We start from the raw sequence: 27,003 nt of genomic DNA, 5'->3' as shown, positions 1-27,003 counted from the left end.
ATTGCTAGTCTTTATGTAAAAAATTAATTTGTGCAACTTCATCCGCTGAAAAAAAAAGTTTGTTTTGGAAACCTTCAATCAAAATCTGACCATTTGATTCCATCTTAGCAGACACACAACTTCATAAGACGTTAATATTAGGTTCGATTTAGATCACCAGCGTCTAAAGACATCCACATCCAATATAGATGTAAAATGACGTTGATATTTGGTTGATTTTAGGTTGTTGAAAGTGACATCATATGTTGAAACCAAAATCATATTGACGTCAAATACTGAAATTTATTCAACAAACGAGGATTGTCAAAAGAATTGATAATGGAATTTAACAAATGTGAATCTCCAGCTAGTGGAACTCTCATATATCTGCTCATAGATGGATCAACTGATAGATGAGGCTTTCAAATGCTCCAGTGTCCGTGTATCTCTATTAGTGGGTTGTCAAAATTATAGACTTTGGTACCAATCAATGCTGGAATATTATAAATGTCCATTTCCCAGTTTACCAAGTATAAACATACTGCAGTTGCACAGATATTATGATGTATTTGATTATGTCAAGTTGTCATAAAGGCATATCAAACAAGCCTGTGTGAATTGTAGCCTCAGTTTCCTGTTTTTAGCTGACAGGAGTGGCACCCTTTGTGGTCTTCTGCTGCTGTAGCCCATCCGCCTCAAGGTTGGACGTGTTGTGTGTTCAAAGAAGCTCTTCTACAGACCTCGGTTGTAACGAGTGATTATTTGAGTTACTGTTGCCTTTCTATCGGCTGGAACCAGTCTGGCCATTCTCCTCTGATATCAACAAGGCATTTGCGCCCACAGAACTGCACCAACAATCATGCCACGTTCAGAGTCACTTAAATCACCTTTCCTCCCCATTCTGATGCTCGGTTTAAACTGCAGCAGATTGTCTTGACCATGTCTACATGTCTAAATGCATTGAGTTGCTTCCATGTGATTGGCTGATTAGAAGTTAGACAGGTGTACCTAATAAAGTGGCCGGTGAGTGTATATTTATTTTTAATATTTTAAATTAGGCTTCCTTTTGGTACTTTTTTATATTTATTTTTAATTTCATAAAAATTTTGTTTTAATTTTTTGTACTTTTGTTGTGGACATTTTTTCATTTTTATTTAGATAACTATTTGGTTTATTCATCTTTATTTCAGTTTAAGTTTGATTTAGGTTAAATTCTGTTTTTATTTATTAATTATTACTGTAAATAATTATTATTTACAGTTCAGTGCTTCTTTCAGAGTTGCTTAAGAAAAAACAAAGTTAATTTTTAGTTGCTAAGAAAATATTAATTAAATGTTTTTCATATTATATTTATATTTAAGCTTATTTAGTTTTTCTTTTCACCTTTATTTCAACCAACAAAACCTATTAATAGTTTTAGTAATCAATAATAACCCCGGTAAACTAAAAATGACACTAAACTTCTATGACTTTTTCAGAAAATGTTTTTGGCGTAATGAGATTGTAGATTTCAGATGGACGTTCTTCAGCTCTGTGCTTCATCCACTCACCCTACACAGAAATCTGAGGCATGTTTGACACAATCCTCCTCTGCTTCTTTCCTTCAGAGACGCTGAATCCGCGTGTGTGAGTGACAGTAATATATGCAGCGGGCACAGTTATCATCTTAATAGGACTGTCAGCGTGTGTCATCTCAGGGCTGTGGGTGACAGCAGATGCATATCGCACAGAAAACAACTGGCATGTCCACAATGTCACCTTGTTGTTTTCAATGTCCAAACATTCACAGGAGCAATACATTAGTTGCAGCAGAAGCCTGAAAAAATAGATTTACTACATTTTTAAGATAAGTGGTTGCAAACAATTTATATGGGCTGAATTTAAACAAACTAATTTAGTGGCTCTGTGGTTAGCCCTGTTGGCTCACAGCAAGAAGGTTGCTAATTCGAGCCCCGACTGGGTCAGTTGGCATTTCTGTGTGGAGTTTGCATGCTCTCCCCATGTTCGAGTTTTTTTTCCAGGTGTTCCAGCTTTCCCCTACAGTTCAAAGACATGCGCTATAGGGGAATTATTCATTCATTTATTTTCTTGTCGGCTTAGTCCCTTTATTAATCAGGGGTCACCACAGCGGAATGAACCGCCAACTTATCCAGCATGTTTTTTACGCTGCGGATGCCCTTCCAGCCACAACCCATCTCTGGGAAACATCCACACACACATTCACACACACACTCATACACTATGGACAATTTAGCCTAACCAATTCACCTGTACCGCATGTCTTTGGACTGTGGGGGAAACCGGAGTACCCGGAAGAAACCCACGCGAACGCAGGGAGAACATGCAAACTCCACACAGAAATGCCAACTGAGCCGAGGCTCGAACCAGCGACCTTCTTGCTGTGAGGCGACAGCACTACCTACTGCACCACTGCTTCGCCTATTGGGGAATTCAATAATCTAATTTGACCGTAGTGTATGAGTGTGAATGCAAGAGTGAATGGGTGTTTCCCAATGTTGGGTTACGGCTAGAAGGGCATCCGCTGCGTAAAACATATGCTGGATAATTGCCGGTTCATTCCAAAGTGGTGACCCCTGATTAATAAAAGGACTAAGCCGAAAATAAAAAGAATGAGTGAAATTGGCTGTAGCCTATAAGTGTGTGAATGTGAGAGTGTATGGGTGTGTCCTAGTACTGGATTGCGGCTGGAAGGGTATCCACTGCATAAAACATATGCTGGAATAGTTGGCGGTTCATTCCGCTGTGGTGAACCCTGATAAATAAGAGACTAAGCTGAAGGAAAATAAATGAATGAATGAAATGCAGCCCTTATAAATTGTTTGCAACCATTTGCCTTAAAAAATTAAGAAGTAAATATTAATGTATTTATTTTTCAGTGTAATATTGCTGATTCTTCATGGACAAAATATGTCCAAAACTCCACCTGGCATAAGATTTAGAAGAATGAAGCATTTTTGCTCAGAAATATGATGCTTTTACTGTGTCACTGTTCATTTCTTACTCTATATTTTTGTCTTGTTTTCCTGTATAAATATCCAGTGGTTGCATTCACTTGAGAAGCAACATGACAAATTACTGTAAGTTCCTGTTTTGTGGAGAATGTGTAAAAATGAAGTGAGTTTATTCAAAACAAGAACACTTATCTTGAACAGTGAAGTGAGAAAAATATTCTTTCTTTTCTTTTTTGAATTTTTTTAATATTTGGGGAATTTTCATTATTACTATGAGACGTGCTATATACAAAAACACTCTCACCGCCCACTTTATTAGGTACACCTGTCCAACTGCTCGTTAACACAAAATTCTAATCAGCCAATCACATGGAAGCAACTCAATGCTTTTAGACATGTAGACATGGTCATGACGATCGGCTGCATTTCAAAGCGAGCCTTGTTGATGCCAGAGGTCAGAGGAGAATGGGCCAGACTGGTTCCAGCTGATAAAAAGGCAACAGTAGCTCAAATAAGCACTCGTTACAACCAGGGTCTGCAGAAGAGCATCCCTGAACACACTACATGTCCCACCTTGAAGCGGATGGGCTACAGCAGCAGAAGACCACCCGGGTGCCACTCCTGTCAGCTAAGAACAGGAAACTGAGGCTACAATTCACACAGACTCACCAAAATTGGACAACAAATTGGAAAAACGTTGCCTGCTCTGATAAGTCTCGATTTCTGCTGCGCCAATAAGATGGTAGGATCAGAATTTGGTGTCAACAACATCAAAGCATGAATCCATCCTGCCTTATATCAACAGTTCAGGCTGGTGGTGGTGTAATGGTGTGGGGATATTTTATTGACACACTTTGGGCCCATTAGTACCAATTAAGCATTGTGTCAACGCCATAGCCTACCTAAGTATTGTTGCTGACCATGTCCATCCCTTTTTGAACACAGTGTACTCATCTTCTGATGGCTACTTCCAGCACGATATTGCGCCATGTCATTAAGCACGAATCATCTCAGACTGGTTTCTTGAACATGACAATGAGTTCACTGTACTCAAATGGCCTTCACAGTCACCTGAGCTCAATCCAATAAAGCACCTTTGGGATGTGGTGGAACTGGAGATTTGCATCATAGATATGCAGCCGACAAATCTGCAGCAACTGTGTGATGCTATCATGTCAATATGGAGCAAAATCTCTGAGGAATATTTCCAGTAGCTTGTTGAATCTATGCCACGAAGGATTGAGGCAGTTCTGAAGGCAAAAGCAGGTCCAACCTGGTACTAGTAAGGTGTACCTAATAAAGTGGCCAGTGTGTATGTATGTATGTGTGTGTGTGTATGTATGCATATCTATCTATCTATCTATCTATCTATCTATCTATCTATCTATCTATCTATCTATCTATCTATCTATCTATCTATCTATCTATCTATCTATCTATCTATCTATCTATCTATCTATCTATCTATCTATCTATCTATCTGTCTGTCTGTCATTCTTGTCATTACAATGGTGTTCACTTCATCACTTCACTAGATCATTTCCCTTTAATCTTGTAATCTCCAATATAGTTGAAATACCTAAAATAAAGTTTGGGAATTTAACATTTCACATTCAAGTGTGTTGTGGTTATTTTGTAAATGTGTTCACTTTTATTTATTTAACTTATTATTTCAATATATGTATGTAGTCTCGATTTATGTAGTTATAAAAGTCAATGGCAGATTTGTCAAATGGGAAAACATTGATTAATCCACATCAATTCCAATGCTACTTGAACTTTTACGTTTTTCTTCTGTAGCCTGCTGTGTTTTGTCCCAGTGTTGCTGCACCAGTGATTGGCTACTCGTAAGAATGTGCCAGATTGACCCAGATGAATTGGGTCATGTCCAATTTGCATGGCATATTGATTTTGATTCACACAAACCGTAGTTGCCTCTGTGTAATTTTGCATCACCTGCACACCAAATTGGCCTAAATCAGTCTAAGTGGAGGGCAGCAAAGCTCTCTGAAGAAACCCGGAGAGACACTGGAAAACTTTTCAAGCACTTTAATAAGGTAAAGTTTAAGTTTTACAAGGGAAGAAACAACACATAAAGCACTGCTGAGATAGCGCCCTGCTGCCATCTGCTGGATATGAGGAGCACTGCAAGGTAAACAAACACGCTAATGAAATGAAGTTTAAAACGCAAAGTGCTGTGTTATGTGTGCAGTAAACATATGAATCTGCATACACACAATATAATGTCCACGCCATCTGAGGTAAGTTAAAGGGGAGGCGGGTAAACATGAGATTTTGGTTGAAGACATCAGTAACGTTAGCCTACTGAAGATCTAAAAAAATATTATTTTATATAAAAGGTGTTAACAATACGTCTTCTTAAATCCCTAATAACTGGATAAACGTACTAATGGAGAATCTTTCATCATTTAAAATGCTATTTTGCGTCATGACGCGGTTAGTCAGACGTTAACTAGCTAACGTTAGCAGCTATCCTAACAAACATTTAAAACGCATAAAAATATACGCATATCTTCCTTAAATGTATCAACATTATCAGAACTTGGCTGAAAACACTTTGTACACAATCTACAGTATATTATCTGTCACTACTTCTTTTTTAAATAAATAAAACGAGAGAAATAAGAATGAATAAAAATATAGGGTAACGTTTATAGGCCTAGATTTCAAGATGCTTAATGGACTAGCTTAACGTTAGGTTAAATATCTATCTATCTATCTAGCTATCTATCTGTCTATCTAGCTATCTATCTACGTTATCTATCTTGTATTTATACATATACGCATATACTTGTATGCACTTCTATATTTTTTAAATGAAAACGGTGTCATGTGAGTGTAACAACATTCTGCCCCAGTTCACTTGAAAGATATCTCAATAGGTATAGATCAATATCTATGGATATAGATATCTCGGGTATCTCAATAAATCAAATCGTTGATCCATCAAACTGGGAGCGTAAAGGGAACATGGGTTATTTGCCCTCGTCCAGACGCCGACCGACTGAGGTAAAGGAAATAGGCCTACCGTAGAGAAATGAATGACTGGCGTTTACTGCCACAAGTTGGAAAGGAACTGAAAGGTACCCTGTCTGGTAGTATTATTTTATTTTCAATTTCAGTTCATTTATTAATCATTAATTTGTGTTCAGTGTTCAGCACTATTCTGCGACACCCATTCTTTTCTTAATTTTGAGAACCTTTTTCATGATCCATTTCAGATGTTAAGTACTGCGTGTGTTTTAATAACATTATTCAGTATGCTTTAGGTACGTTACACGTTTAGTCACTTAAAATGTCTGCTTGTTTTTAAACCGAATGAAAACACTCGCAGCGTCATTGGGAATCTCTGTTCTGGAATGCAGTGCCATGACAACAGTGGAACGGTTGGAGAAAGTCAAGACATTTTCTCAATTTCTTTGACAATTTCAGTCAATCCTCGCCTTTCCTTCGAAGTTCAGAAGGTATGTTTTGCTTATTTCCACTTTATTTCTGTTTTAGTTTTGCATTTTATGTGTTTACGTTTTCACCCAAACTGAATGTTACAAGTCATAGCTGATAACACTCGCCGATGCCGGGGGTAGGAGCCGGGGGCGCCGCAGGCCATCCGGGCTCGGGCCGATTACTAACGTTACCTGCTATTATCTGGGCGTTGTCCTCACGCGTTTAGGTCTTTTGTCGTCGTTGTTCCTTAAGGCGACATTAGTAACTATTTGACTTAATACCGTAATATTTTTATTTTCCACACTCTTTTCCTAATAACCGTGTTACAGGTTAGCAACACTGTACCCATCATTGAGGTAAAGTTGGCTTTATATTCGCACATTCGTTCATTTTTGAACGGGGACAACTTGTGACAAGGTCGATATTTTTAAAAAGCTATTTTGAATATTCATAAGCCAAATTGTGACATTAACTTAATAATTTTTTTAGCTTTTCTGTTTCTTATGTAAGCATTTTGTCAATTTTATTTGATTAAATTAGATTTTATTATTATTATCTTACCTATTTATTTATTTTTAACTTACTCCTGGCATCTGTTTATTCTTTGATTGTGTTGCTAATATAATTTCTCTCATTGTTATTTTGTTTTATTTCTTCATAATTGTTGTGAGATGTACAGGGGCGGAATTATTAATTTGGCCGTCCTAAGCAATTCCAGCCATAAAATGCAGTCCTAAAATGCACCCTTTCTACTTTTATTTAATTTTTATTTACAGTTCAGTCGATATGAAGTAAACTAGAGTCCACTAGAGCTGCAATGTGACTCAATGTTATAATGTGATTAGTTATAAATGGTATTTTCCCTACAAAACGAAGCATAATCTTAAGCCATCTTTCAGATGAGATGTTAAACCGAGGTCCTGACTCTTTGTGGTTGTTAAAAATTCCAGTGTCCTTCGAAAAGAGTATAGGGGTTTCACGGTTATTGCTAGATCGTCTGGATACGTTTGTAGCCGGAAGTTAACAAGAATTATTTTTATTATTTATTAAATTTCCTATTTATTGTATTTTATTAATGTCTACCCCCACTCCAACCCTAAACCCAACCTTTACAGCACTTCAAAAACAGTAGTTGTACTGAATATGATTTGTTATCTTTGAAATTACCCAATGAATTGTATTTTTAACTCCACCCCAACCCTAAACCCAACCACCACAGTACTGTCAAAATATTAATTATTGTTATACAGTGTCATAAAATATGCTTTAATTATTTTTTGCAATATTTAATATTTGTTTGTTTTTTTATACTCAAGCTCAGTGTTACTGGTTAAAGTTTTCTTTGTGTAGTTTCTATCGTTGTTGTTGTTGTTTTTGTGTCTTTTTTTTTTTTGTTGTTGTCTTTCCCCCCCCAGATTTCTGGATTGTAAGGTAACATTTTCTGTTCTTTTTATTAATATTTGATATTTGTTTGTTTCTTTATACTGAAGCTGAATGTTACTGTTTGTCTTTGTGTAGTTTCTATCTTGTTGTTGTTTGTTGTTTTGTCTCTTTTTGTGTGTCTTTTTTTTGTCTTTTTTTCCAGATTTCGGGATAAAGTAACATTTTCTGTTCTTTTTAATAATATTTGATGTTTGTTTGTTTCTTTATACTCAAGCTCAATGTTACTGTTTGTCTTTGTGTAGTTTCTATCTTGTTGTTGTTGTTTTGTTTCTTTTTGTGTGTCTTTTTGTTTTTGTCTTTTTTTCCCCGGATTTCGGGATTATAAGGTAACATTTTCTGTTCTTTTTTGCAATATTTGATATTTGTTTCCTTATACTCAAGCTCAGTGTTACTGGTTATTGTTTTCTTTGTGTAGTTTCTATTTCGTTGTTGTTGTTGTTGTTGTTGTTTTTGTGTCTTTGTCTTTTTTTCCCAGATTTCGGGATTATAAGGTAACATTTTCTGTTCTTTTTATTAATATTTAATATTTATTTGTTTCTTTATACTGAAGCTGAATGTTACTGTTTGTCTTTGTGTAGTTTCTATCTTGTTGTTTTGTTGTTGTTTTGTCTCTTTTTGTGTTTTTTTCTCTTTTTGCACAGATTTTGAGGTTAAAAGGTAAATGTTTGGTTCTCTGTTGGCTGAGTGAGTGGGGATGTGGTGGTGGGCCATCATTTACTCAGCCATTGTGTCTTGATATTTCCCTCAAGCACTTTATACAAAGTTTTTCACTTTCTGTCTCTTTATCAAATTATTGAGGTTAGAATGTTATTATCAACATTTTCTTTGTTTGTCTGTGTAGTTTATATGTTGTTGTTGTTGTTTTGTCTTTTTTGTGTCTTTTTTTCCAGATTTCGGGATTATAAGGTAACATTTTCTGTTCTTTTTTGCAATATTTGATATTTGTTTCCTTATACTCAAGCTCAGTGTTACTGGTTATTGTTTTCTTTGTGTAGTTTCTATTTCGTTGTTGTTGTTGTTGTTGTTGTTGTTGTTGTTGTTGTTGTTTTTGTGTCTTTGTCTTTTTTTTCCAGATTTCGGGATTATAAGGTAACATTTTCTGTTATTTTCTGCAATATTTGATATTTGTTTGTTTCTTTATACTGAAGCTGAATGTTACTGTTTGTCTTTGTGTAGTTTCTATCTTGTTGTTGTCTTTTTGTGTGTCTTTTTTTGCCTTTTTTTCCCAGATTTCGGGATTATAAGGTAACATTTTCTGTTATTTTCTGCAATATTTAATATTTATTTGTTTCTTTATACTCAAGCTCAATGTTACTGGTTATTGTTTTCTTTGTGTAGTTTCTATTTCGTTGTTGTTGTGTGTGTCTTTTTTGTGTCTTTTTTCCAGATTTCGGGATTATAAGGTAACATTTTCTGTTATTTTCTGCAATATTTGATATTTGTTTGTTTCTTTATACTGAAGCTGAATGTTACTGTTTGTCTTTGTGTAGTTTCTATCTTGTTGTTGTTTGTTGTTTTGTCTCTTTTTGTGTGTCTTTTTTTTGTCTTTTTTTCCAGATTTCGGGATAAAGTAACATTTTCTGTTCTTTTTAATAATATTTGATGTTTGTTTGTTTCTTTATACTCAAGCTCAATGTTACTGTTTGTCTTTGTGTAGTTTCTATCTTTTTGTTTGTTGTTTTGTCTTTTTGTTTTTGTCTTTTTTTCCCCGGATTTCGGGATTATAAGGTAACATTTTCTGTTCTTTTTATTAATATTTAATATTTATTTGTTTCTTTATACTGAAGCTGAATGTTACTGATTGTCTTTGTGTAGTTTCTATCTTGTTGTTTTGTTGTTGTTTTGTCTCTTTTTGTGTTTTTTTCTCTTTTTGCACAGATTTTGAGGTTAAAAGGTAAATGTTTGGTTCTCTGTTGGCTGAGTGAGTGGGGATGTGGTGGTGGGCCATCATTTACTCAGCCATTGTGTCTTGATATTTCCCTCAAGCACTTTATACAAAGTTTTTCACTTTCTGTCTCTTTATCAAATTATTGAGGTTAGAATGTTATTATCAACATTTTCTTTGTTTGTCTGTGTAGTTTATATGTTGTTGTTGTTGTTTTGTCTTTTTTGTGTCTTTTTTTCCAGATTTCGGGATTATAAGGTAACATTTTCTGTTCTTTTTTGCAATATTTGATATTTGTTTCTTTATACTCAAGCTCAGTGTTACTGGTTATTGTTTTCTTTGTGTAGTTTCTATTTCGTTGTTGTTGTTGTTGTTGTTGTTGTTGTTGTTGTTGTTGTTGTTGTTTTTGTGTCTTTGTCTTTTTTTTCCAGATTTCGGGATTATAAGGTAACATTTTCTGTTATTTTCTGCAATATTTAATATTTATTTGTTTCTTTATACTCAAGCTCAATGTTACTGGTTATTGTTTTCTTTGTGTAGTTTCTATTTCGTTGTTGTTGTGTGTGTCTTTTTTGTGTCTTTTTTCCAGATTTCGGGATTATAAGGTAACATTTTCTGTTATTTTCTGCAATATTTGATATTTGTTTGTTTCTTTATACTGAAGCTGAATGTTACTGTTTGTCTTTGTGTAGTTTCTATCTTGTTGTTGTTTGTTGTTTTGTCTCTTTTTGTGTGTCTTTTTTTGTCTTTTTTTCCCCCAGATTTCAGGATTATAAGGTAACATATTTTCTGTTATTTTTTTGCAATATTTGTTTGTTTCTTTATACTCAAGCTCAATGTTCCTGTTTAATGTTTTCTTTGTGTAGTTTCTATCTTCTTGTTTGTTGTTTTGTCTTTTTGTGTGTCTTTTGTCTTTTTCCCCAGATTTCGGGATTATAAGGTAACATTTTCTGTTCTTTTTATTAATATTTGATATTTGTTTGTTTCTTTATACTGAAGCTCAATGTTACTGTTTGTCTTTGTGTAGTTTCTATCTTGTTGTTGTTTGTTGTTTTGTCTCTTTTTGTGTGTCTTTTTTTGTTTTTTTTCCCCCAGATTTCAGGATTATAAGGTAACATATTTTCTGTTATTTTCTGCAATATTTAATATTTATTTGTTTCTTTATACTCAAGCTCAATGTTACTGTTTGATTTTGTGTAGTTTCTATCTTGTTGTTGTTTGTTGTTGTCCTTTTTGTGTCTTTTTGTCTTTTTTTCCCCAGATTTCAGGATTATAAGGTAACATATTTTCTGTTATTTTTTGCAATATTTGTTTGTTTCTTTATACTCAAGCTCAATGTTCCTGTTTAATGTTTTCTTTGTGTAGTTTCTATCTTCTTGTTTGTTGTTTTGTCTTTGTGTGTCTTTGTCTTTTTTTCCAGATTTCGAGATTATAAGGTAACATTTTCTGTTCTTTTTATTAATATTTGATATTTGTTTGTTTCTTTATACTGAAGCTGAATGTTACTGTTTGTCTTTGTGTAGTTTCTATCTTGTTGTTTTGTTGTTGTTTTGTCTCTTTTTGTGTCTTTTTCTCTTTTTGCACAGATTTTGAGGTTAAAAGGTAAATGTTTGGTTCTCTGTTGGCTGAGTGAGTGGGGATGTGGTGGTGGGCCATCATTTACTCAGCCATTGTGTCTTGATATTTCCCTCAAGCACTTTATACAAAGTTTTTCACTTTCTGTCTCTTTATCAAGTTATTGAGGTTAGAATGTTATTATCAACATTTTCTGTGTTTGTCTGTGTAGTTTCTATGATGTTGTTGTTGTTGTGTTTGTCTTTTTTTGTGTTTTTTTTTTCCAGATTTCGGGATTATAAGGTAACATTTTCTGTTATTTTCTGCAATATTTAATATTTATTTGTTTCTTTATACTGAAGCTCAATGTTACTGTTTGTCTTTGTGTAGTTTCTATCTTCTTGTTTGTTGTTTTGTCTTTTTGTGTCTTTTGTCTTTTTTCCCAGATTTCGGGATTATAAGGTAACATTTTCTTTTATTTTCTCTTTATTTGATATTTGTTTGTTTCTTTATACTCAAGCTCAATGTTACTGTTTGTCTTTGTGTAGTTTTTATCTTTTTGTGTGTCTTTTTTTGCCTTTTTTTCCCAGATTTCGGGATTATAAGGTAACATTTTCTGTTATTTTCTGCAATATTTAATATTTATTTGTTTCTTTATACTCAAGCTCAATGTTACTGGTTATTGTTTTCTTTGTGTAGTTTCTATTTCGTTGTTGTTGTGTGTGTCTGTTTTGTGTCTTTTTTCCAGATTTCGGGATTATAAGGTAACATTTTCTGTTCTTTTTAATAATATTTGATATTTGTTTGTTTCTTTATACTCAAGCTCAATGTTACTGTTTGTCTTTGTGTAGTTTCTATCTTGTTGTTGTTGTTGTTGTTGTTGTTGTTGTTGTTTTGTCTTTTGTGTTTTTTTTTTTCCCAGATTTCGGGATTATAAGGTAACATTTTCTGTTATTTTCTGCAATATTTAATATTTATTTGTTTCTTTATACTGAAGCTCAATGTTACTGTTTGTCTTTGTGTAGTTTCTATCTTGTTGTTGTTGTTGTTTGTTGTCTTTTTTGTGTCTTTTTCTGTCTTTTTTTCCCCAGATTTTGGGATTATGAGGTAACATTTTCTGTTCTTTTTATTAATATTTGATATTTGTTTGTTTCTTTATACTCAAGCTCAATGTTCCTGTTTAATGTTTTCTTTGTGTAGTTTCTATCTTCTTGTTTGTTGTTTTGTCTTTTTGTGTGTCTTTGTCTTTTTTTCCAGATTTCGGGATTATAAGGTAACATTTTCTATTATTTTCTGCAATATTTGATATTTGTTTGTTTCTTTATACTCAAGCTGAATGTTACTGTTTGTCTTTGTGTAGTTTCTATCTTGTTGTTTTGTCTCTTTTTGTGTCTTTTTCTCATTTTGCACAGATTTTGAGGTTAAAAGGTAAATGTTTGGTTCTCTGTTGGCTGAGTGAGTGGGGATGTGGTGGTGGGCCATCATTTACTCAGCCATTGTGTCTTGATATTTCCCTCAAGCACTTTATACAAAGTTTTTCACTTTCTGTCTCTTTATCAAATTATTGAGGTTATAATGTTATTATCAACATTTTCTGTGTTTGTCTGTGTAGTTTATATGTTGTTGTTGTTGTTGTTGTTGTGTTTGTCTTTTTTTGTGTCTTTTTTCCAGATTTCGGGATTATAAGGTAACATTTTCTGTTCTTTTCTGCAATATTTAATATTTATTTGTTTCTTTATACTCAAGCTCAATGTTACTGGTTATTGTTTTCTTTGTGTAGTTTCTATTTCGTTGTTGTTGTGTTTGTCTTTTTTGTGTCTTTTTTCCAGATTTCGGGATTATAAGGTAACATTTTCTGTTATTTTCTACAATATTTGATATTTGTTTGTTTCTTTATACTCAAGCTCAATGTTACTGTTTGTCTTTGTGTAGTTTCTATCTTGTTGTTGTTTGTTGTTTTGTCTCTTTTTGTGTGTCTTTTTTTGTCTTTTTTTCCCCCAGATTTCAGGATTATAAGGTAACATATTTTCTGTTATTTTTTGCAATATTTGTTTGTTTCTTTATACTCAAGCTCAATGTTCCTGTTTAATGTTTTCTTTGTGTAGTTTCTATCTTCTTGTTTGTTGTTTTGTCTTTGTGTGTCTTTGTCTTATTTTCCAGATTTCGGGATTATAAGGTAACATTTTCTGTTCTTTTTATTAATATTTGATATTTGTTTGTTTCTTTATACTGAAGCTGAATGTTACTGATTGTCTTTGTGTAGTTTCTATCTTGTTGTTTTGTTGTTGTTTTGTCTCTTTTTGTGTCTTTTTCTCTTTTTGCACAGATTTTGAGGTTAAAAGGTAAATGTTTGGTTCTCTGTTGGCTGAGTGAGTGGGGATGTGGTGGTGGGCCATCATTTACTCAGCCATTGTGTCTTGATATTTCCCTCAAGCACTTTATACAAAGTTTTTCACTTTCTGTCTCTTTATCAAATTATTGAGGTTAGAATGTTATTATCAACATTTTCTGTGTTTGTCTGTGTAGTTTCTATGATGTTGTTGTTGTTGTGTTTGTCTTTTTTTTGTGTTTTTTTTTTTTTCCAGATTTCGGGATTATAAGGTAACATTTTCTGTTATTTTTAATAATATTTGATATTTGTTTGTTTCTTTATACTCAAGCTCAATGTTACTGTTTGTCTTTGTGTAGTTTCTATCTTGTTGTTGTTGTTGTTGTTGTTGTTGTTGTTTTGTCTTTTTTGTTTTTTTCCCAGATTTCGGGATTATAAGGTAACATTTTCTGTTATTTTCTGCAATATTTAATATTTATTTGTTTCTTTATACTGAAGCTCAATGTTACTGTTTGTCTTTGTGTAGTTTCTATCTTGTTGTTGTTGTTTGTTGTCTTTTTTGTGTCTTTTTTTGTCTTTTTTTTCCCAGATTTTGGGATTATAAGGTAACATTTTCTGTTATTTTTATTAATATTTGATATTTGTTTGTTTCTTTATACTCAAGCTCAATGTTCCTGTTTAATGTTTTCTTTGTGTAGTTTCTATCTTCTTGTTTGTTGTTTTGTCTTTTTGTGTCTTTTGTCTTTTTCCCCAGATTTCGGGATTATAAGGTAACATTTTCTGTTATTTTCTGCAATATTTGATATTTGTTTGTTTTTTTATACTCAAGCTCAATGTTACTGTTTGTCTTTGTGTAGTTTCTATCTTGTTGTTGTTTGTTGTTTTGTCTCTTTTTGTGTGTCTTTTTTTGTCTTTTTTTCCAGATTTCGGGATTATAAGGTAACATTTTCTGTTATTTTCTGCAATATTTGATATTTGTTTGTTTCTTTATACTGAAGCTGAATGTTACTGTTTGTCTTTGTGTAGTTTCTATCTTGTTGTTTTGTTGTTGTTTTGTCTCTTTTTGTGTCTTTTTCTCTTTTTGCACAGATTTTGAGGTTAAAAGGTAAATGTTTGGTTCTCTGTTGGCTGAGTGAGTGGGGATGTGGTGGTGGGCCATCATTTACTCAGCCATTGTGTCTTGATATTTCCCTCAAGCACTTTATACAAAGTTTTTCACTTTCTGTCTCTTTATCAAGTTATTGAGGTTATAATGTTATTATCAACATTTTCTGTGTTTGTCTGTGTAGTTTCTATGATGTTGTTGTTGTTGTTGTGTTTGTCTTTTTTTGTGTTTTTATTTTTCCAGATTTCGGGATTATAAGGTAACATTTTCTGTTATTTTTAATAATATTTGATATTTGTTTGTTTCTTTATACTCGAGCTCAAAGTTACTGTTTGTCTGTGTAGTTTATATGTTGTTGTTGTTGTGTTTGTCTTTTTTTGTGTCTTTTTTCCAGATTTCGGGATTATAAGGTAACATTTTCTGTTATTTTCTGCAATATTTGATATTTGTTTGTTTCTTTATACTCAAGCTCAATGTTACTGTTTGTCTTTGTGTAGTTTCTATCTTGTTGTTGTTGTTGTTGTTTGTTGGTGTGTTTTTTTGTCTTTTTTTTCCAGATTTCGGGATTATAAGGTAACATTTTCTGTTCTTTTTATTAATATTTAATATTTGTTTGTTTCTTTATACTGAAGCTCAATGTTACTGATTGTCTTTGTGTAGTTTCTATCTTGTTGTTGTTTGTTGTTTTGTCTCTTTTTGTGTGTCTTTTTTTTTGTCTTTTTTCCCCCAGATTTCAGGATTATAAGGTAACATATTTTCTGTTATTTTTTGTAATATTTGTTTGTTTCTTTATACTCAAGCTCAATGTTCCTGTTTAATGTTTTCTTTGTGTAGTTTCTATCTTCTTGTTTGTTGTTTTGTCTTTGTGTGTCTTTGTCTTTTTTTCCAGATTTCGGGATTATAAGGTAACATTTTCTGTTCTTTTTATTAATATTTGATATTTGTTTGTTTCTTTATACTGAAGCTGAATGTTACTGATTGTCTTTGTGTAGTTTCTATCTTGTTGTTTTGTTGTTGTTTTGTCTCTTTTTGTGTCTTTTTCTCTTTTTGCACAGATTTTGAGGTTAAAAGGTAAATGTTTGGTTCTCTGTTGGCTGAGTGAGTGGGGATGTGGTGGTGGGCCATCATTTACTCAGCCATTGTGTCTTGATATTTCCCTCAAGCACTTTATACAAAGTTTTTCACTTTCTGTCTCTTTATCAAATTATTGAGGTTATAATGTTATTATCAACATTTTCTGTGTTTGTCTGTGTAGTTTCTATGATGTTGTTGTTGTTGTGTTTGTCTTTTTTTGTGTTTTTTTTTTTTCCAGATTTCGGGATTATAAGGTAACATTTTCTGTTATTTTTAATAATATTTGATATTTGTTTGTTTCTTTATACTCAAGCTCAATGTTACTGTTTGTCTTTGTGTAGTTTCTATCTTGTTGTTGTTGTTGTTGTTTTGTCTTTTTGTCTTTTTTTCCCAGATTTCGGGATTATAAGGTAACATTTTCTGTTATTTTCTGCAATATTTAATATTTATTTGTTTCTTTATACTGAAGCTCAATGTTACTGTTTGTCTTTGTGTAGTTTCTATCTTGTTGTTGTTGTTTGTTGTCTTTTTTGTGTCTTTTTTTGTCTTTTTTTTCCCAGATTTCGGGATTATAAGGTAACATTTTCTGTTATTTTCTGCAATATTTAATATTTATTTGTTTCTTTATACTGAAGCTCAATGTTACTGTTTGTCTTTGTGTAGTTTCTATCTTGTTGTTGTTGTTTGTTGTCTTTTTTGTGTCTTTTTTGTCTTTTTTTTCCCAGATTTCGGGATTATAAGGTAACATTTTCTGTTATTTTTATTAATATTTGATATTTGTTTGTTTCTTTATACTCAAGCTCAATGTTCCTGTTTAATGTTTTCTTTGTGTAGTTTCTATCTTCTTGTTTGTTGTTTTGTCTTTTTGTGTCTTTTGTCTTTTTTCCCAGATTTCGGGATTATAAGGTAACATTTTCTGTTATTTTCTGCAATATTTGATATTTGTTTGTTTTTTTATACTCAAGCTCAATGTTACTGTTTGTCTTTGTGTAGTTTCTATCTTGTTGTTTTGTCTCTTTTTGTGTGTCTTTTTTTGTCTTTTTTTCCAGATTTCGGGATTATAAGGTAACATTTTCTGTTATTTTCTGCAATATTTGATATTTGTTTGTTTCTTTATACTGAAGCTGAATGTTACTGTTTGTCTTTGTGTAGTTTCTATCTTGTTGTTTTGTTGTTGTTTTGTCTCTTTTTGTGTCTTTTTCTCTTTTTGCACAGATTTTGAGGTTAAAAGGTAAATGTTTGGTTCTCTGTTGGCTGAGTGAGTGGGGATGTGGTGGTGGGCCATCATTTACTCAGCCATTGTGTCTTGATATTTCCCTCAAGCACTTTATACAAAGTTTTTCACTTTCTGTCTCTTTATCAAGTTATTGAGGTTAGAATGTTATTATCAACATTTTCTGTGTTTGTCTGTGTAGTTCATATGTTGTTGTTGTTGTTGTTGTTGTTGTTGTTGTGTTTGTCTTTTTTTGTGTCTTTTTTTCCAGATTTCGGGATTATAAGGTAACATTTTCTGTTCTTTTCTGCAATATTTAATATTGTTTCTTTATACTCAAGCTCAATGTTCCTGTTTAATGTTTTCTTTGTGTAGTTTCTATCTTCTTGTTTGTTGTTTTGTCTTTTTTGTGTCTTTTGTCTTTTTTTCCAGATTTCGGGATTATAAGGTAACATTTTCTGTTATTTTCTCGGTATTTGATATTTGTTTGTTTCTTTATACTCAAGCTCAATGTTACTGTTTGTCTTTGTGTAGTTTTTATCTTGTTGTTGTCTTTTTGTGTGTCTTTTTTTGCCTTTTTTTCCCAGATTTCGGGATTATAAGGTAACATTTTCTGTTATTTTCTGCAATATTTAATATTTATTTGTTTCTTTATAGTCAAGCTCAATGTTACTGGTTATTGTTTTCTTTGTGTAGTTTCTATTTCGTTGTTGTTGTCTGTGTCTTTTTTGTGTCTTTTTTCCAGATTTCGGGATTATAAGGTAACATTTTCTGTTCTTTTTATTAATATTTGATATTTGTTTGTTTCTTTATACTGAAGCTGAATGTTACTGTTTGTGTTTGTGTAGTTTCTATGTTGTTGTTGTTGTTGTTGTTGTTGTTGTTGTTGTTGTTGTGTGTGTCTTGTCATTTTCCCCAGATTTCGGGATTATAAGGTAACATTTTCTGTTATTTTCTGCAATATTTGATATTTGTTTGTTTCTTTATACTCAAGCTCAATGTAACTGTTTGTCTTTGTGTAGTTTCTATCTTGTTGTTGTTTGTTGTTTTGTCTCTTTTTGTGTGTCTTTTTTTGTCTTTTTTTCCAGATTTCGAGATTATAAGGTAACATTTTCTGTTCTTTTTATTAATATTTGATATTTGTTTGTTTCTTTATACTGAAGCTGAATGTTACTGTTTGTCTTTGTGTAGTTTCTATCTTGTTGTTTTGTTGTTGTTTTGTCTCTTTTTGTGTCTTTTTCTCTTTTTGCACAGATTTTGAGGTTAAAAGGTAAATGTTTGGTTCTCTGTTGGCTGAGTGAGTGGGGATGTGGTGGTGGGCCATCATTTACTCAGCCATTGTGTCTTGATATTTCCCTCAAGCACTTTATACAAAGTTTTTCACTTTCTGTCTCTTTATCAAGTTATTGAGGTTATAATGTTATTATCAACATTTTCTGTGTTTGTCTGTGTAGTTTCTATGATGTTGTTGTTGTTGTTGTGTTTGTCTTTTTTTGTTTTTTTATTTTTCCAGATTTCGGGATTATAAGGTAACATTTTCTGTTATTTTTAATAATATTTGATATTTGTTTGTTTCTTTATACTCAAGCTCGATGTTACTGTTTGTCTTTGTGTAGTTTCTATCTTGTTGTTGTTGTTGTTGTTGTTGTTGTTGTTGTTGTTGTTTTGTCTTTTTGTCTTTTTTTCCCAGATTTCGGGATTATAAGGTAACATTTTCTGTTATTTTCTGCAATATTTAATATTTATTTGTTTCTTTATACTGAAGCTCAATGTTACTGTTTGTCTTTGTGTAGTTTCTATCTTGTTGTTGTTGTTTGTTGTCTTTTTTGTGTCTTTTTTTGTCTTTTTTTTTCCCAGATTTTGGGATTATAAGGTAACATTTTCTGTTATTTTTATTAATATTTGATATTTGTTTGTTTCTTTATACTCAAGCTCAATGTTCCTGTTTAATGTTTTCTTTGTGTAGTTTCTATCTTCTTGTTTGTTGTTTTGTCTTTTTGTGTCTTTTGTCTTTTTTCCCAGATTTCGGGATTATAAGGTAACATTTTCTGTTATTTTCTGCAATATTTGATATTTGTTTGTTTTTTTATACTCAAGCTCAATGTTACTGTTTGTCTTTGTGTAGTTTCTATCTTGTTGTTGTTTGTTGTTTTGTCTCTTTTTGTGTGTCTTTTTTTGTCTTTTTTTCCAGATTTCGGGATTATAAGGTAACATTTTCTGTTATTTTCTGCAATATTTGATATTTGTTTGTTTCTTTATACTGAAGCTGAATGTTACTGTTTGTCTTTGTGTAGTTTCTATCTTGTTGTTTTGTTGTTGTTTTGTCTCTTTTTGTGTCTTTTTCTCTTTTTGCACAGATTTTGAGGTTAAAAGGTAAATGTTTGGTTCTCTGTTGGCTGAGTGAGTGGGGATGTGGTGGTGGGCCATCATTTACTCAGCCATTGTGTCTTGATATTTCCCTCAAGCACTTTATACAAAGTTTTTCACTTTCTGTCTCTTTATCAAATTATTGAGGTTATAATGTTATTATCAACATTTTCTGTGTTTGTCTGTGTAGTTTATATGTTGTTGTTGTTGTTGTTGTGTTTGTCTTTTTTTGTGTCTTTTTTCCAGATTTCGGGATTATAAGGTAACATTTTCTGTTCTTTTCTGCAATATTTAATATTTATTTGTTTCTTTATACTCAAGCTCAATGTTACTGGTTATTGTTTTCTTTGTGTAGTTTCTATTTCGTTGTTGTTGTGTTTGTCTTTTTTGTGTCTTTTTTCCAGATTTCGGGATTATAAGGTAACATTTTCTGTTATTTTCTACAATATTTGATATTTGTTTGTTTCTTTATACTCAAGCTCAATGTTACTGTTTGTCTTTGTGTAGTTTCTATCTTGTTGTTGTTTGTTGTTTTGTCTCTTTTTGTGTGTCTTTTTTTGTCTTTTTTTCCCCCAGATTTCAGGATTATAAGGTAACATTTTCTGTTATTTTTTTTGCAATATTTGTTTGTTTCTTTATACTCAAGCTCAATGTTCATGTTTAATGTTTTCTTTGTGTAGTTTCTATCTTCTTGTTTGTTGTTTTGTCGTTTTGTGTGTCTTTTGTCTTTTTTTCCAGATTTCGGGATTATAAGGTAACATTTTCTGTTCTTTTTATTAATATTTGATATTTGTTTGTTTCTTTATACTGAAGCTGAATGTTACTGTTTGTCTTTGTGTAGTTTCTATCTTGTTGTTTTGTTGTTGTTTTGTCTCTTTTCGTGTCTTTTTCTCTTTTTGCACAGATTTTGAGGTTAAAAGGTAAATGTTTGGTTCTCTGTTGGCTGAGTGAGTGGGGATGTGGTGGTGGGCCATCATTTACTCAGCCATTGTGTCTTGATATTTCCCTCAAGCACTTTATACAAAGTTTTTCACTTTCTGTCTCTTTATCAAATTATTGAGGTTATAATGTTATTATCAACATTTTCTGTGTTTGTCTGTGTAGTTCATATGTTGTTGTTGTTGTTGTTGTGTGTGTCTTTTTTGTGTCTTTTTTTCCAGATTTCGGGATTATAAGGTAACATTTTCTGTTCTTTTTATTAATATTTGATATTTGTTTGTTTCTTTATACTGAAGCTCAATGTTACTGTTTGTCTTTGTGTAGTTTCTATCTTGTTGTTGTTTGTTGTTTTGTCTCTTTTTGTGTCTTTTATTTTGTCTTTTTTCCCCCAGATTTCAGGATCATAAGGTAACATATTTTCTGTTATTTTTTGCAATATTTGTTTGTTTCTTTATACTCAAGCTCAATGTTCCTGTTTAATGTTTTCTTTGTGTAGTTTCTATCTTCTTGTTTGTTGTTTTGTCTTTGTGTGTCTTTGTCTTATTTTCCAGATTTCGGGATTATAAGGTAACATTTTCTGTTCTTTTTATTAATATTTGATATTTGTTTGTTTCTTTATACTGAAGCTGAATGTTACTGATTGTCTTTGTGTAGTTTCTATCTTGTTGTTTTGTTGTTGTTTTGTCTCTTTTTGTGTCTTTTTCTCTTTTTGCACAGATTTTGAGGTTAAAAGGTAAATGTTTGGTTCTCTGTTGGCTGAGTGAGTGGGGATGTGGTGGTGGGCCATCATTTACTCAGCCATTGTGTCTTGATATTTCCCTCAAGCACTTTATACAAAGTTTTTCACTTTCTGTCTCTTTATCAAGTTATTGAGGTTAGAATGTTATTATCAACATTTTCTGTGTTTGTCTGTGTAGTTTCTATGATGTTGTTGTTGTTGTGTTTGTCTTTTTTTGTGTTTTTTTTTTTTCCAGATTTCGGGATTATAAGGTAACATTTTCTGTTATTTTCTGCAATATTTAATATTTATTTGTTTCTTTATACTGAAGCTCAATGTTACTGTTTGTCTTTGTGTAGTTTCTATCTTGTTGTTGTTGTTGTTGTTGTTGTTGTTTTGTCTTTTTTGTTTTTTTCCCAGATTTCGGGATTATAAGGTAACATTTTCTGTTATTTTCTGCAATATTTAATATTTATTTGTTTCTTTATACTGAAGCTCAATGTTACTGTTTGTCTTTGTGTAGTTTCTATCTTGTTGTTGTTGTTTGTTGTCTTTTTTGTGTCTTTTTTTGTCTTTTTTTTCCCAGATTTTGGGATTATAAGGTAACATTTTCTGTTATTTTTATTAATATTTGATATTTGTTTGTTTCTTTATACTCAAGCTCAATGTTCCTGTTTAATGTTTTCTTTGTGTAGTTTCTATCTTCTTGTTTGTTGTTTTGTCTTTTTGTGTCTTTTGTCTTTTTTCCCAGATTTCGGGATTATAAGGTAACATTTTCTGTTATTTTCTGCAATATTTGATATTTGTTTGTTTTTTTATACTCAAGCTCAATGTTACTGTTTGTCTTTGTGTAGTTTCTATCTTGTTGTTGTTTGTTGTTTTGTCTCTTTTTGTGTGTCTTTTTTTGTCTTTTTTTCCAGATTTCGGGATTATAAGGTAACATTTTCTGTTATTTTCTGCAATATTTGATATTTGTTTGTTTCTTTATACTCAAGCTCAAAGTTACTGTTTGTCTTTGTGTAGTTTCTATCTTGTTGTTTTGTTGTTGTTTTGTCTTTTTTTTTTTTTTTTCCCAGATTTCGGGATTATAAGGTAACATTTTCTGTTATTTTCTGCAATATTTAATATTTATTTGTTTCTTTATACTGAAGCTGAATGTTACTGTTTGTCTTTGTGTAGTTTCTATCTTGTTGTTTTGTTGTTGTTTTGTCTCTTTTTGTGTTTTTTTCTCTTTTTGCACAGATTTTGAGGTTAAAAGGTAAATGTTTGGTTCTCTGTTGGCTGAGTGAGTGGGGATGTGGTGGTGGGCCATCATTTACTCAGCCATTGTGTCTTGATATTTCCCTCAAGCACTTTATACAAAGTTTTTCACTTTCTGTCTCTTTATCAAATTATTGAGGTTAGAATGTTATTATCAACATTTTCTTTGTTTGTCTGTGTAGTTTATATGTTGTTGTTGTTGTGTTTGTCTTTTTTTGTGTCTTTTTTCCAGATTTCGGGATTATAAGGTAACATTTTCTGTTATTTTCTGCAATATTTGATATTTGTTTGTTTCTTTATACTCAAGCTCAATGTTACTGTTTGTCTTTGTGTAGTTTCTATCTTGTTGTTGTTGTTGTTGTTTGTTGGTGTGTTTTTTTGTCTTTTTTTTCCAGATTTCGGGATTATAAGGTAACATTTTCTGTTCTTTTTATTAATATTTAATATTTGTTTGTTTCTTTATACTGAAGCTCAATGTTACTGATTGTCTTTGTGTAGTTTCTATCTTGTTGTTGTTTGTTGTTTTGTCTCTTTTTGTGTGTCTTTTTTTTTGTCTTTTTTCCCCCAGATTTCAGGATTATAAGGTAACATATTTTCTGTTATTTTTTGTAATATTTGTTTGTTTCTTTATACTCAAGCTCAATGTTCCTGTTTAATGTTTTCTTTGTGTAGTTTCTATCTTCTTGTTTGTTGTTTTGTCTTTGTGTGTCTTTGTCTTTTTTTCCAGATTTCGGGATTATAAGGTAACATTTTCTGTTCTTTTTATTAATATTTGATATTTGTTTGTTTCTTTATACTGAAGCTCAATGTTACTGTTTGTCTTTGTGTAGTTTCTATCTTGTTGTTTTGTTGTTGTTTTGTCTCTTTTTGTGTCTTTTTCTCTTTTTGCACAGATTTTGAGGTTAAAAGGTAAATGTTTGGTTCTCTGTTGGCTGAGTGAGTGGGGATGTGGTGGTGGGCCATCATTTACTCAGCCATTGTGTCTTGATATTTCCCTCAAGCACTTTATACAAAGTTTTTCACTTTCTGTCTCTTTATCAAGTTATTGAGGTTAGAATGTTATTATCAACATTTTCTGTGTTTGTCTGTGTAGTTTCTATGATGTTGTTGTTGTTGTTGTTGTGTTTGTCTTTTTTTGTGTTTTTTTTTTTCCAGATTTCGGGATTATAAGGTAACATTTTCTGTTATTTTTAATAATATTTGATATTTATTTGTTTCTTTATACTCAAGCTCAATGTTACTGTTTGTCTTTGTGTAGTTTCTATCTTGTTGTTGTTGTTGTTGTTTTGTCTTTTTGTCTTTTTTTTCCCAGATTTCGGGATTATAAGGTAACATTTTCTGTTATTTTCTGCAATATTTAATATTTATTTGTTTCTTTATACTGAAGCTCAATGTTACTGTTTGTCTTTGTGTAGTTTCTATCTTGTTGTTGTTGTTTGTTGTCTTTTTTGTGTCTTTTTTTGTCTTTTTTTTCCCAGATTTTGGGATTATAAGGTAACATTTTCTGTTATTTTTAATAATATTTGATATTTGTTTGTTTCTTTATACTCAAGCTCAATGTTACTGTTTGTCTTTGTGTAGTTTCTATCTTGTTGTTGTTGTTGTTGTTTTGTCTTTTTGTCATTTTTTCCCAGATTTCGGGATTATAAGGTAACATTTTCTGTTATTTTCTGCAATATTTAATATTTATTTGTTTCTTTATACTGAAGCTCAATGTTACTGTTTGTCTTTGTGTAGTTTCTATCTTGTTGTTGTTGTTTGTTGTCTTTTTTGTGTCTTTTTTTGTCTTTTTTTTCCCAGATTTCGGGATTATAAGGTAACATTTTCTGTTATTTTCTGCAATATTTAATATTTATTTGTTTCTTTATACTGAAGCTCAATGTTACTGTTTGTCTTTGTGTAGTTTCTATCTTGTTGTTGTTGTTTGTTGTCTTTTTTGTGTCTTTTTGTGTTTTTTTTTTTCCCAGATTTCGGGATTATAAGGTAACATTTTCTGTTATTTTCTGCAATATTTAATATTTATTTGTTTCTTTATACTGAAGCTCAATGTTACTGTTTGTCTTTGTGTAGTTTCTATCTTGTTGTTGTTGTTTGTTGTCTTTTTTGTGTCTTTTTTTGTCTTTTTTTTCCCAGATTTCGGGATTATAAGGTAACATTTTCTGTTATTTTTATTAATATTTGATATTTGTTTGTTTCTTTATACTCAAGCTCAATGTTACTGTTTGTCTTTGTGTAGTTTCTATCTTGTTGTTGTTGTTTGTTGTCTTTTTTGTGTCTTTTTTTGTCTTTTTTTTCCCAGATTTTGGGATTATAAGGTAACATTTTCTGTTATTTTTAATAATATTTGATATTTGTTTGTTTCTTTATACTCAAGCTCAATGTTACTGTTTGTCTTTGTGTAGTTTCTATCTTGTTGTTGTTGTTGTTGTTTTGTCTTTTTGTCTTTTTTTCCCAGATTTCGGGATTATAAGGTAACATTTTCTGTTATTTTCTGCAATATTTAATATTTATTTGTTTCTTTATACTGAAGCTCAATGTTACTGTTTGTCTTTGTGTAGTTTCTATCTTGTTGTTGTTGTTTGTTGTCTTTTTTGTGTCTTTTTTTGTCTTTTTTTTCCCAGATTTCGGGATTATAAGGTAACATTTTCTGTTATTTTCTGCAATATTTAATATTTATTTGTTTCTTTATACTGAAGCTCAATGTTACTGTTTGTCTTTGTGTAGTTTCTATCTTGTTGTTGTTGTTTGTTGTCTTTTTTGTGTCTTTTTGTGTTTTTTTTTTCCCAGATTTCGGGATTATAAGGTAACATTTTCTGTTATTTTCTGCAATATTTAATATTTATTTGTTTCTTTATACTGAAGCTCAATGTTACTGTTTGTCTTTGTGTAGTTTCTATCTTGTTGTTGTTGTTTGTTGTCTTTTTTGTGTCTTTTTTTGTCTTTTTTTTCCCAGATTTCGGGATTATAAGGTAACATTTTCTGTTATTTTTATTAATATTTGATATTTGTTTGTTTCTTTATACTCAAGCTCAATGTTCCTGTTTAATGTTTTCTTTGTGTAGTTTCTATCTTCTTGTTTGTTGTTTTGTCTTTTTGTGTCTTTTGTCTTTTTTCCCAGATTTCGGGATTATAAGGTAACATTTTCTGTTATTTTCTGCAATATTTAATATTTATTTGTTTTTTTATACTCAAGCTCAATGTTACTGTTTGTCTTTGTGTAGTTTCTATCTTGTTGTTGTTTGTTGTTTTGTCTCTTTTTGTGTGTCTTTTTTTGTCTTTTTTTCCAGATTTCGGGATTATAAGGTAACATTTTCTGTTATTTTCTGCAATATTTGATATTTGTTTGTTTCTTTATACTGAAGCTGAATGTTACTGTTTGTCTTTGTGTAGTTTCTATCTTGTTGTTTTGTTGTTGTTTTGTCTCTTTTTGTGTCTTTTTCTCTTTTTGCACAGATTTTGAGGTTAAAAGGTAAATGTTTGGTTCTCTGTTGGCTGAGTGAGTGGGGATGTGGTGGTGGGCCATCATTTACTCAGCCATTGTGTCTTGATATTTCCCTCAAGCACTTTATACAAAGTTTTTCACTTTCTGTCTCTTTATCAAGTTATTGAGGTTAGAATGTTATTATCAACATTTTCTGTGTTTGTCTGTGTAGTTCATATGTTGTTGTTGTTGTTGTTGTGTGTGTCTTTTTTGTGTCTTTTTTTCCAGATTTCGGGATTATAAGGTAACATTTTCTGTTCTTTTTATTAATATTTGATATTTGTTTGTTTCTTTATACTGAAGCTCAATGTTACTGTTTGTCTTTGTGTAGTTTCTATCTTGTTGTTGTTTGTTGTTTTGTCTCTTTTTGTGTGTCTTTTTTTTTTGTCTTTTTTCCCCCAGATTTCAGGATTATAAGGTAACATATTTTCTGTTATTTTTTGCAATATTTGTTTGTTTCTTTATACTCAAGCTCAATGTTCCTGTTTAATGTTTTCTTTGTGTAGTTTCTATCTTCTTGTTTGTTGTTTTGTCTTTGTGTGTCTTTGTCTTTTTTCCCAGATTTCGGGATTATAAGGTAACATTTTCTGTTCTTTTTATTAATATTTGATATTTGTTTGTTTCTTTATACTGAAGCTGAATGTTACTGATTGTCTTTGTGTAGTTTCTATCTTGTTGTTTTGTTGTTGTTTTGTCTCTTTTTGTGTCTTTTTCTCTTTTTGCACAGATTTTGAGGTTAAAAGGTAAATGTTTGGTTCTCTGTTGGCTGAGTGAGTGGGGATGTGGTGGTGGGCCATCATTTACTCAGCCATTGTGTCTTGATATTTCCCTCAAGCACTTTATACAAAGTTTTTCACTTTCTGTCTCTTTATCAAGTTCTTGAGGTTATAATGTTATTATCAACATTTTCTGTGTTTGTCTTTGTTATTTGTTGTTTGTTTCTTGTTAGAATTACTTCACTACTGTACTAAGTACTAATAGGCTGTATCTGTACTCTACTGGAGTATTGTTTTTTCTCCTACTTCCACTTTTACTTCAGTACATATTTTCAATGAGTTTAATGCTTTTATTCTTATAGATTTTATGTGCTGCATCGTTACTCGCTACTAGGGGTGTCAAAATTATTGATATCGGTTCAGTAATAGATCATAACTGTTTATTATGAACTGACATCATTTATCTCTAATGTGCAATGTTGCAGTAGAATACTATAGTGAAG

General features: G+C 31.5%; 1 protein-coding gene across 1 annotated transcript; it reads left to right on the top strand.

Annotated features, from left to right (window-relative positions):
• The first annotated feature begins 6,341 nt into the window (after window positions 1-6,341).
• LOC141378330 (uncharacterized) lies at window positions 6,342-26,775 on the top strand. The gene is made up of 99 exons (XM_073926767.1): window positions 6,342-7,847; window positions 7,935-8,350; window positions 8,438-8,516; window positions 8,701-8,765; window positions 8,855-8,948; window positions 9,036-9,104; window positions 9,198-9,262; window positions 9,350-10,002; window positions 10,092-10,191; window positions 10,285-10,349; window positions 10,437-10,521; window positions 10,611-10,684; window positions 10,772-10,855; window positions 10,945-11,021; window positions 11,110-11,180; window positions 11,268-11,346; window positions 11,531-11,601; window positions 11,689-11,760; window positions 11,847-11,904; window positions 11,998-12,062; window positions 12,150-12,236; window positions 12,324-12,405; window positions 12,499-12,571; window positions 12,659-12,726; window positions 12,911-12,985; window positions 13,079-13,143; window positions 13,231-13,315; window positions 13,404-13,474; window positions 13,562-13,640; window positions 13,825-13,899; window positions 13,987-14,066; window positions 14,154-14,232; window positions 14,326-14,397; window positions 14,485-14,566; window positions 14,654-14,732; window positions 14,917-14,991; window positions 15,127-15,142; window positions 15,230-15,305; window positions 15,393-15,478; window positions 15,567-15,637; window positions 15,725-15,803; window positions 15,988-16,060; window positions 16,148-16,216; window positions 16,304-16,382; window positions 16,470-16,547; window positions 16,641-16,712; window positions 16,800-16,871; window positions 16,959-17,037; window positions 17,222-17,306; window positions 17,395-17,467; window positions 17,554-17,622; window positions 17,716-17,780; window positions 17,868-17,954; window positions 18,042-18,123; window positions 18,211-18,289; window positions 18,474-18,548; window positions 18,636-18,725; window positions 18,813-18,892; window positions 18,986-19,057; window positions 19,145-19,226; window positions 19,314-19,398; window positions 19,742-19,806; window positions 19,894-19,978; window positions 20,067-20,140; window positions 20,228-20,562; window positions 20,650-20,733; window positions 20,822-20,892; window positions 20,980-21,058; window positions 21,243-21,315; window positions 21,403-21,479; window positions 21,567-21,645; window positions 21,739-21,810; window positions 21,898-21,979; window positions 22,067-22,135; window positions 22,223-22,307; window positions 22,639-22,714; window positions 22,802-22,887; window positions 22,976-23,046; window positions 23,134-23,212; window positions 23,397-23,474; window positions 23,562-23,631; window positions 23,719-23,797; window positions 23,885-23,953; window positions 24,041-24,119; window positions 24,207-24,286; window positions 24,374-24,452; window positions 24,540-24,618; window positions 24,706-24,774; window positions 24,862-24,940; window positions 25,028-25,106; window positions 25,194-25,272; window positions 25,366-25,437; window positions 25,525-25,606; window positions 25,694-25,772; window positions 25,957-26,028; window positions 26,116-26,202; window positions 26,291-26,361; window positions 26,449-26,527; window positions 26,734-26,775. Exons 42-56 carry the CDS (start codon window positions 15,993-15,995, stop codon window positions 18,545-18,547), a joined length of 1,131 nt encoding a protein of 376 aa, XP_073782868.1. The 5' UTR covers window positions 6,342-7,847; window positions 7,935-8,350; window positions 8,438-8,516; window positions 8,701-8,765; window positions 8,855-8,948; window positions 9,036-9,104; window positions 9,198-9,262; window positions 9,350-10,002; window positions 10,092-10,191; window positions 10,285-10,349; window positions 10,437-10,521; window positions 10,611-10,684; window positions 10,772-10,855; window positions 10,945-11,021; window positions 11,110-11,180; window positions 11,268-11,346; window positions 11,531-11,601; window positions 11,689-11,760; window positions 11,847-11,904; window positions 11,998-12,062; window positions 12,150-12,236; window positions 12,324-12,405; window positions 12,499-12,571; window positions 12,659-12,726; window positions 12,911-12,985; window positions 13,079-13,143; window positions 13,231-13,315; window positions 13,404-13,474; window positions 13,562-13,640; window positions 13,825-13,899; window positions 13,987-14,066; window positions 14,154-14,232; window positions 14,326-14,397; window positions 14,485-14,566; window positions 14,654-14,732; window positions 14,917-14,991; window positions 15,127-15,142; window positions 15,230-15,305; window positions 15,393-15,478; window positions 15,567-15,637; window positions 15,725-15,803; window positions 15,988-15,992; the 3' UTR covers window position 18,548; window positions 18,636-18,725; window positions 18,813-18,892; window positions 18,986-19,057; window positions 19,145-19,226; window positions 19,314-19,398; window positions 19,742-19,806; window positions 19,894-19,978; window positions 20,067-20,140; window positions 20,228-20,562; window positions 20,650-20,733; window positions 20,822-20,892; window positions 20,980-21,058; window positions 21,243-21,315; window positions 21,403-21,479; window positions 21,567-21,645; window positions 21,739-21,810; window positions 21,898-21,979; window positions 22,067-22,135; window positions 22,223-22,307; window positions 22,639-22,714; window positions 22,802-22,887; window positions 22,976-23,046; window positions 23,134-23,212; window positions 23,397-23,474; window positions 23,562-23,631; window positions 23,719-23,797; window positions 23,885-23,953; window positions 24,041-24,119; window positions 24,207-24,286; window positions 24,374-24,452; window positions 24,540-24,618; window positions 24,706-24,774; window positions 24,862-24,940; window positions 25,028-25,106; window positions 25,194-25,272; window positions 25,366-25,437; window positions 25,525-25,606; window positions 25,694-25,772; window positions 25,957-26,028; window positions 26,116-26,202; window positions 26,291-26,361; window positions 26,449-26,527; window positions 26,734-26,775.
• The last annotated feature ends 228 nt before the right edge of the window (window positions 26,776-27,003 follow it).

This window comes from Danio rerio, chromosome 16, assembly GCF_049306965.1.
Source record: "Danio rerio strain Tuebingen ecotype United States chromosome 16, GRCz12tu, whole genome shotgun sequence".
NCBI classification, from domain to species: Eukaryota; Metazoa; Chordata; class Actinopteri; order Cypriniformes; family Danionidae; genus Danio; species Danio rerio.
The sequence above is the reverse complement of the archived record's forward strand: the minus strand, read 5'-3'. Positions and strand labels throughout refer to the sequence as shown.

Coding starts and splice junctions, on each gene's coding strand:
- LOC141378330 (XM_073926767.1), top strand. CDS start 15,993: ATGATGTTGTTGTTGTTGTGTTTGTCTTTTTTTGTGTTTTTTTTTTTT. Junction 16,872..16,958: donor CCAGATTTCGGGATTATAAG/GTAACATTTTCT, acceptor GTCTTTGTGTAG/TTTCTATCTTGTTGTTTTGT. Junction 17,307..17,394: donor CCAGATTTCGGGATTATAAG/GTAACATTTTCT, acceptor TTCTTTGTGTAG/TTTCTATCTTCTTGTTTGTT.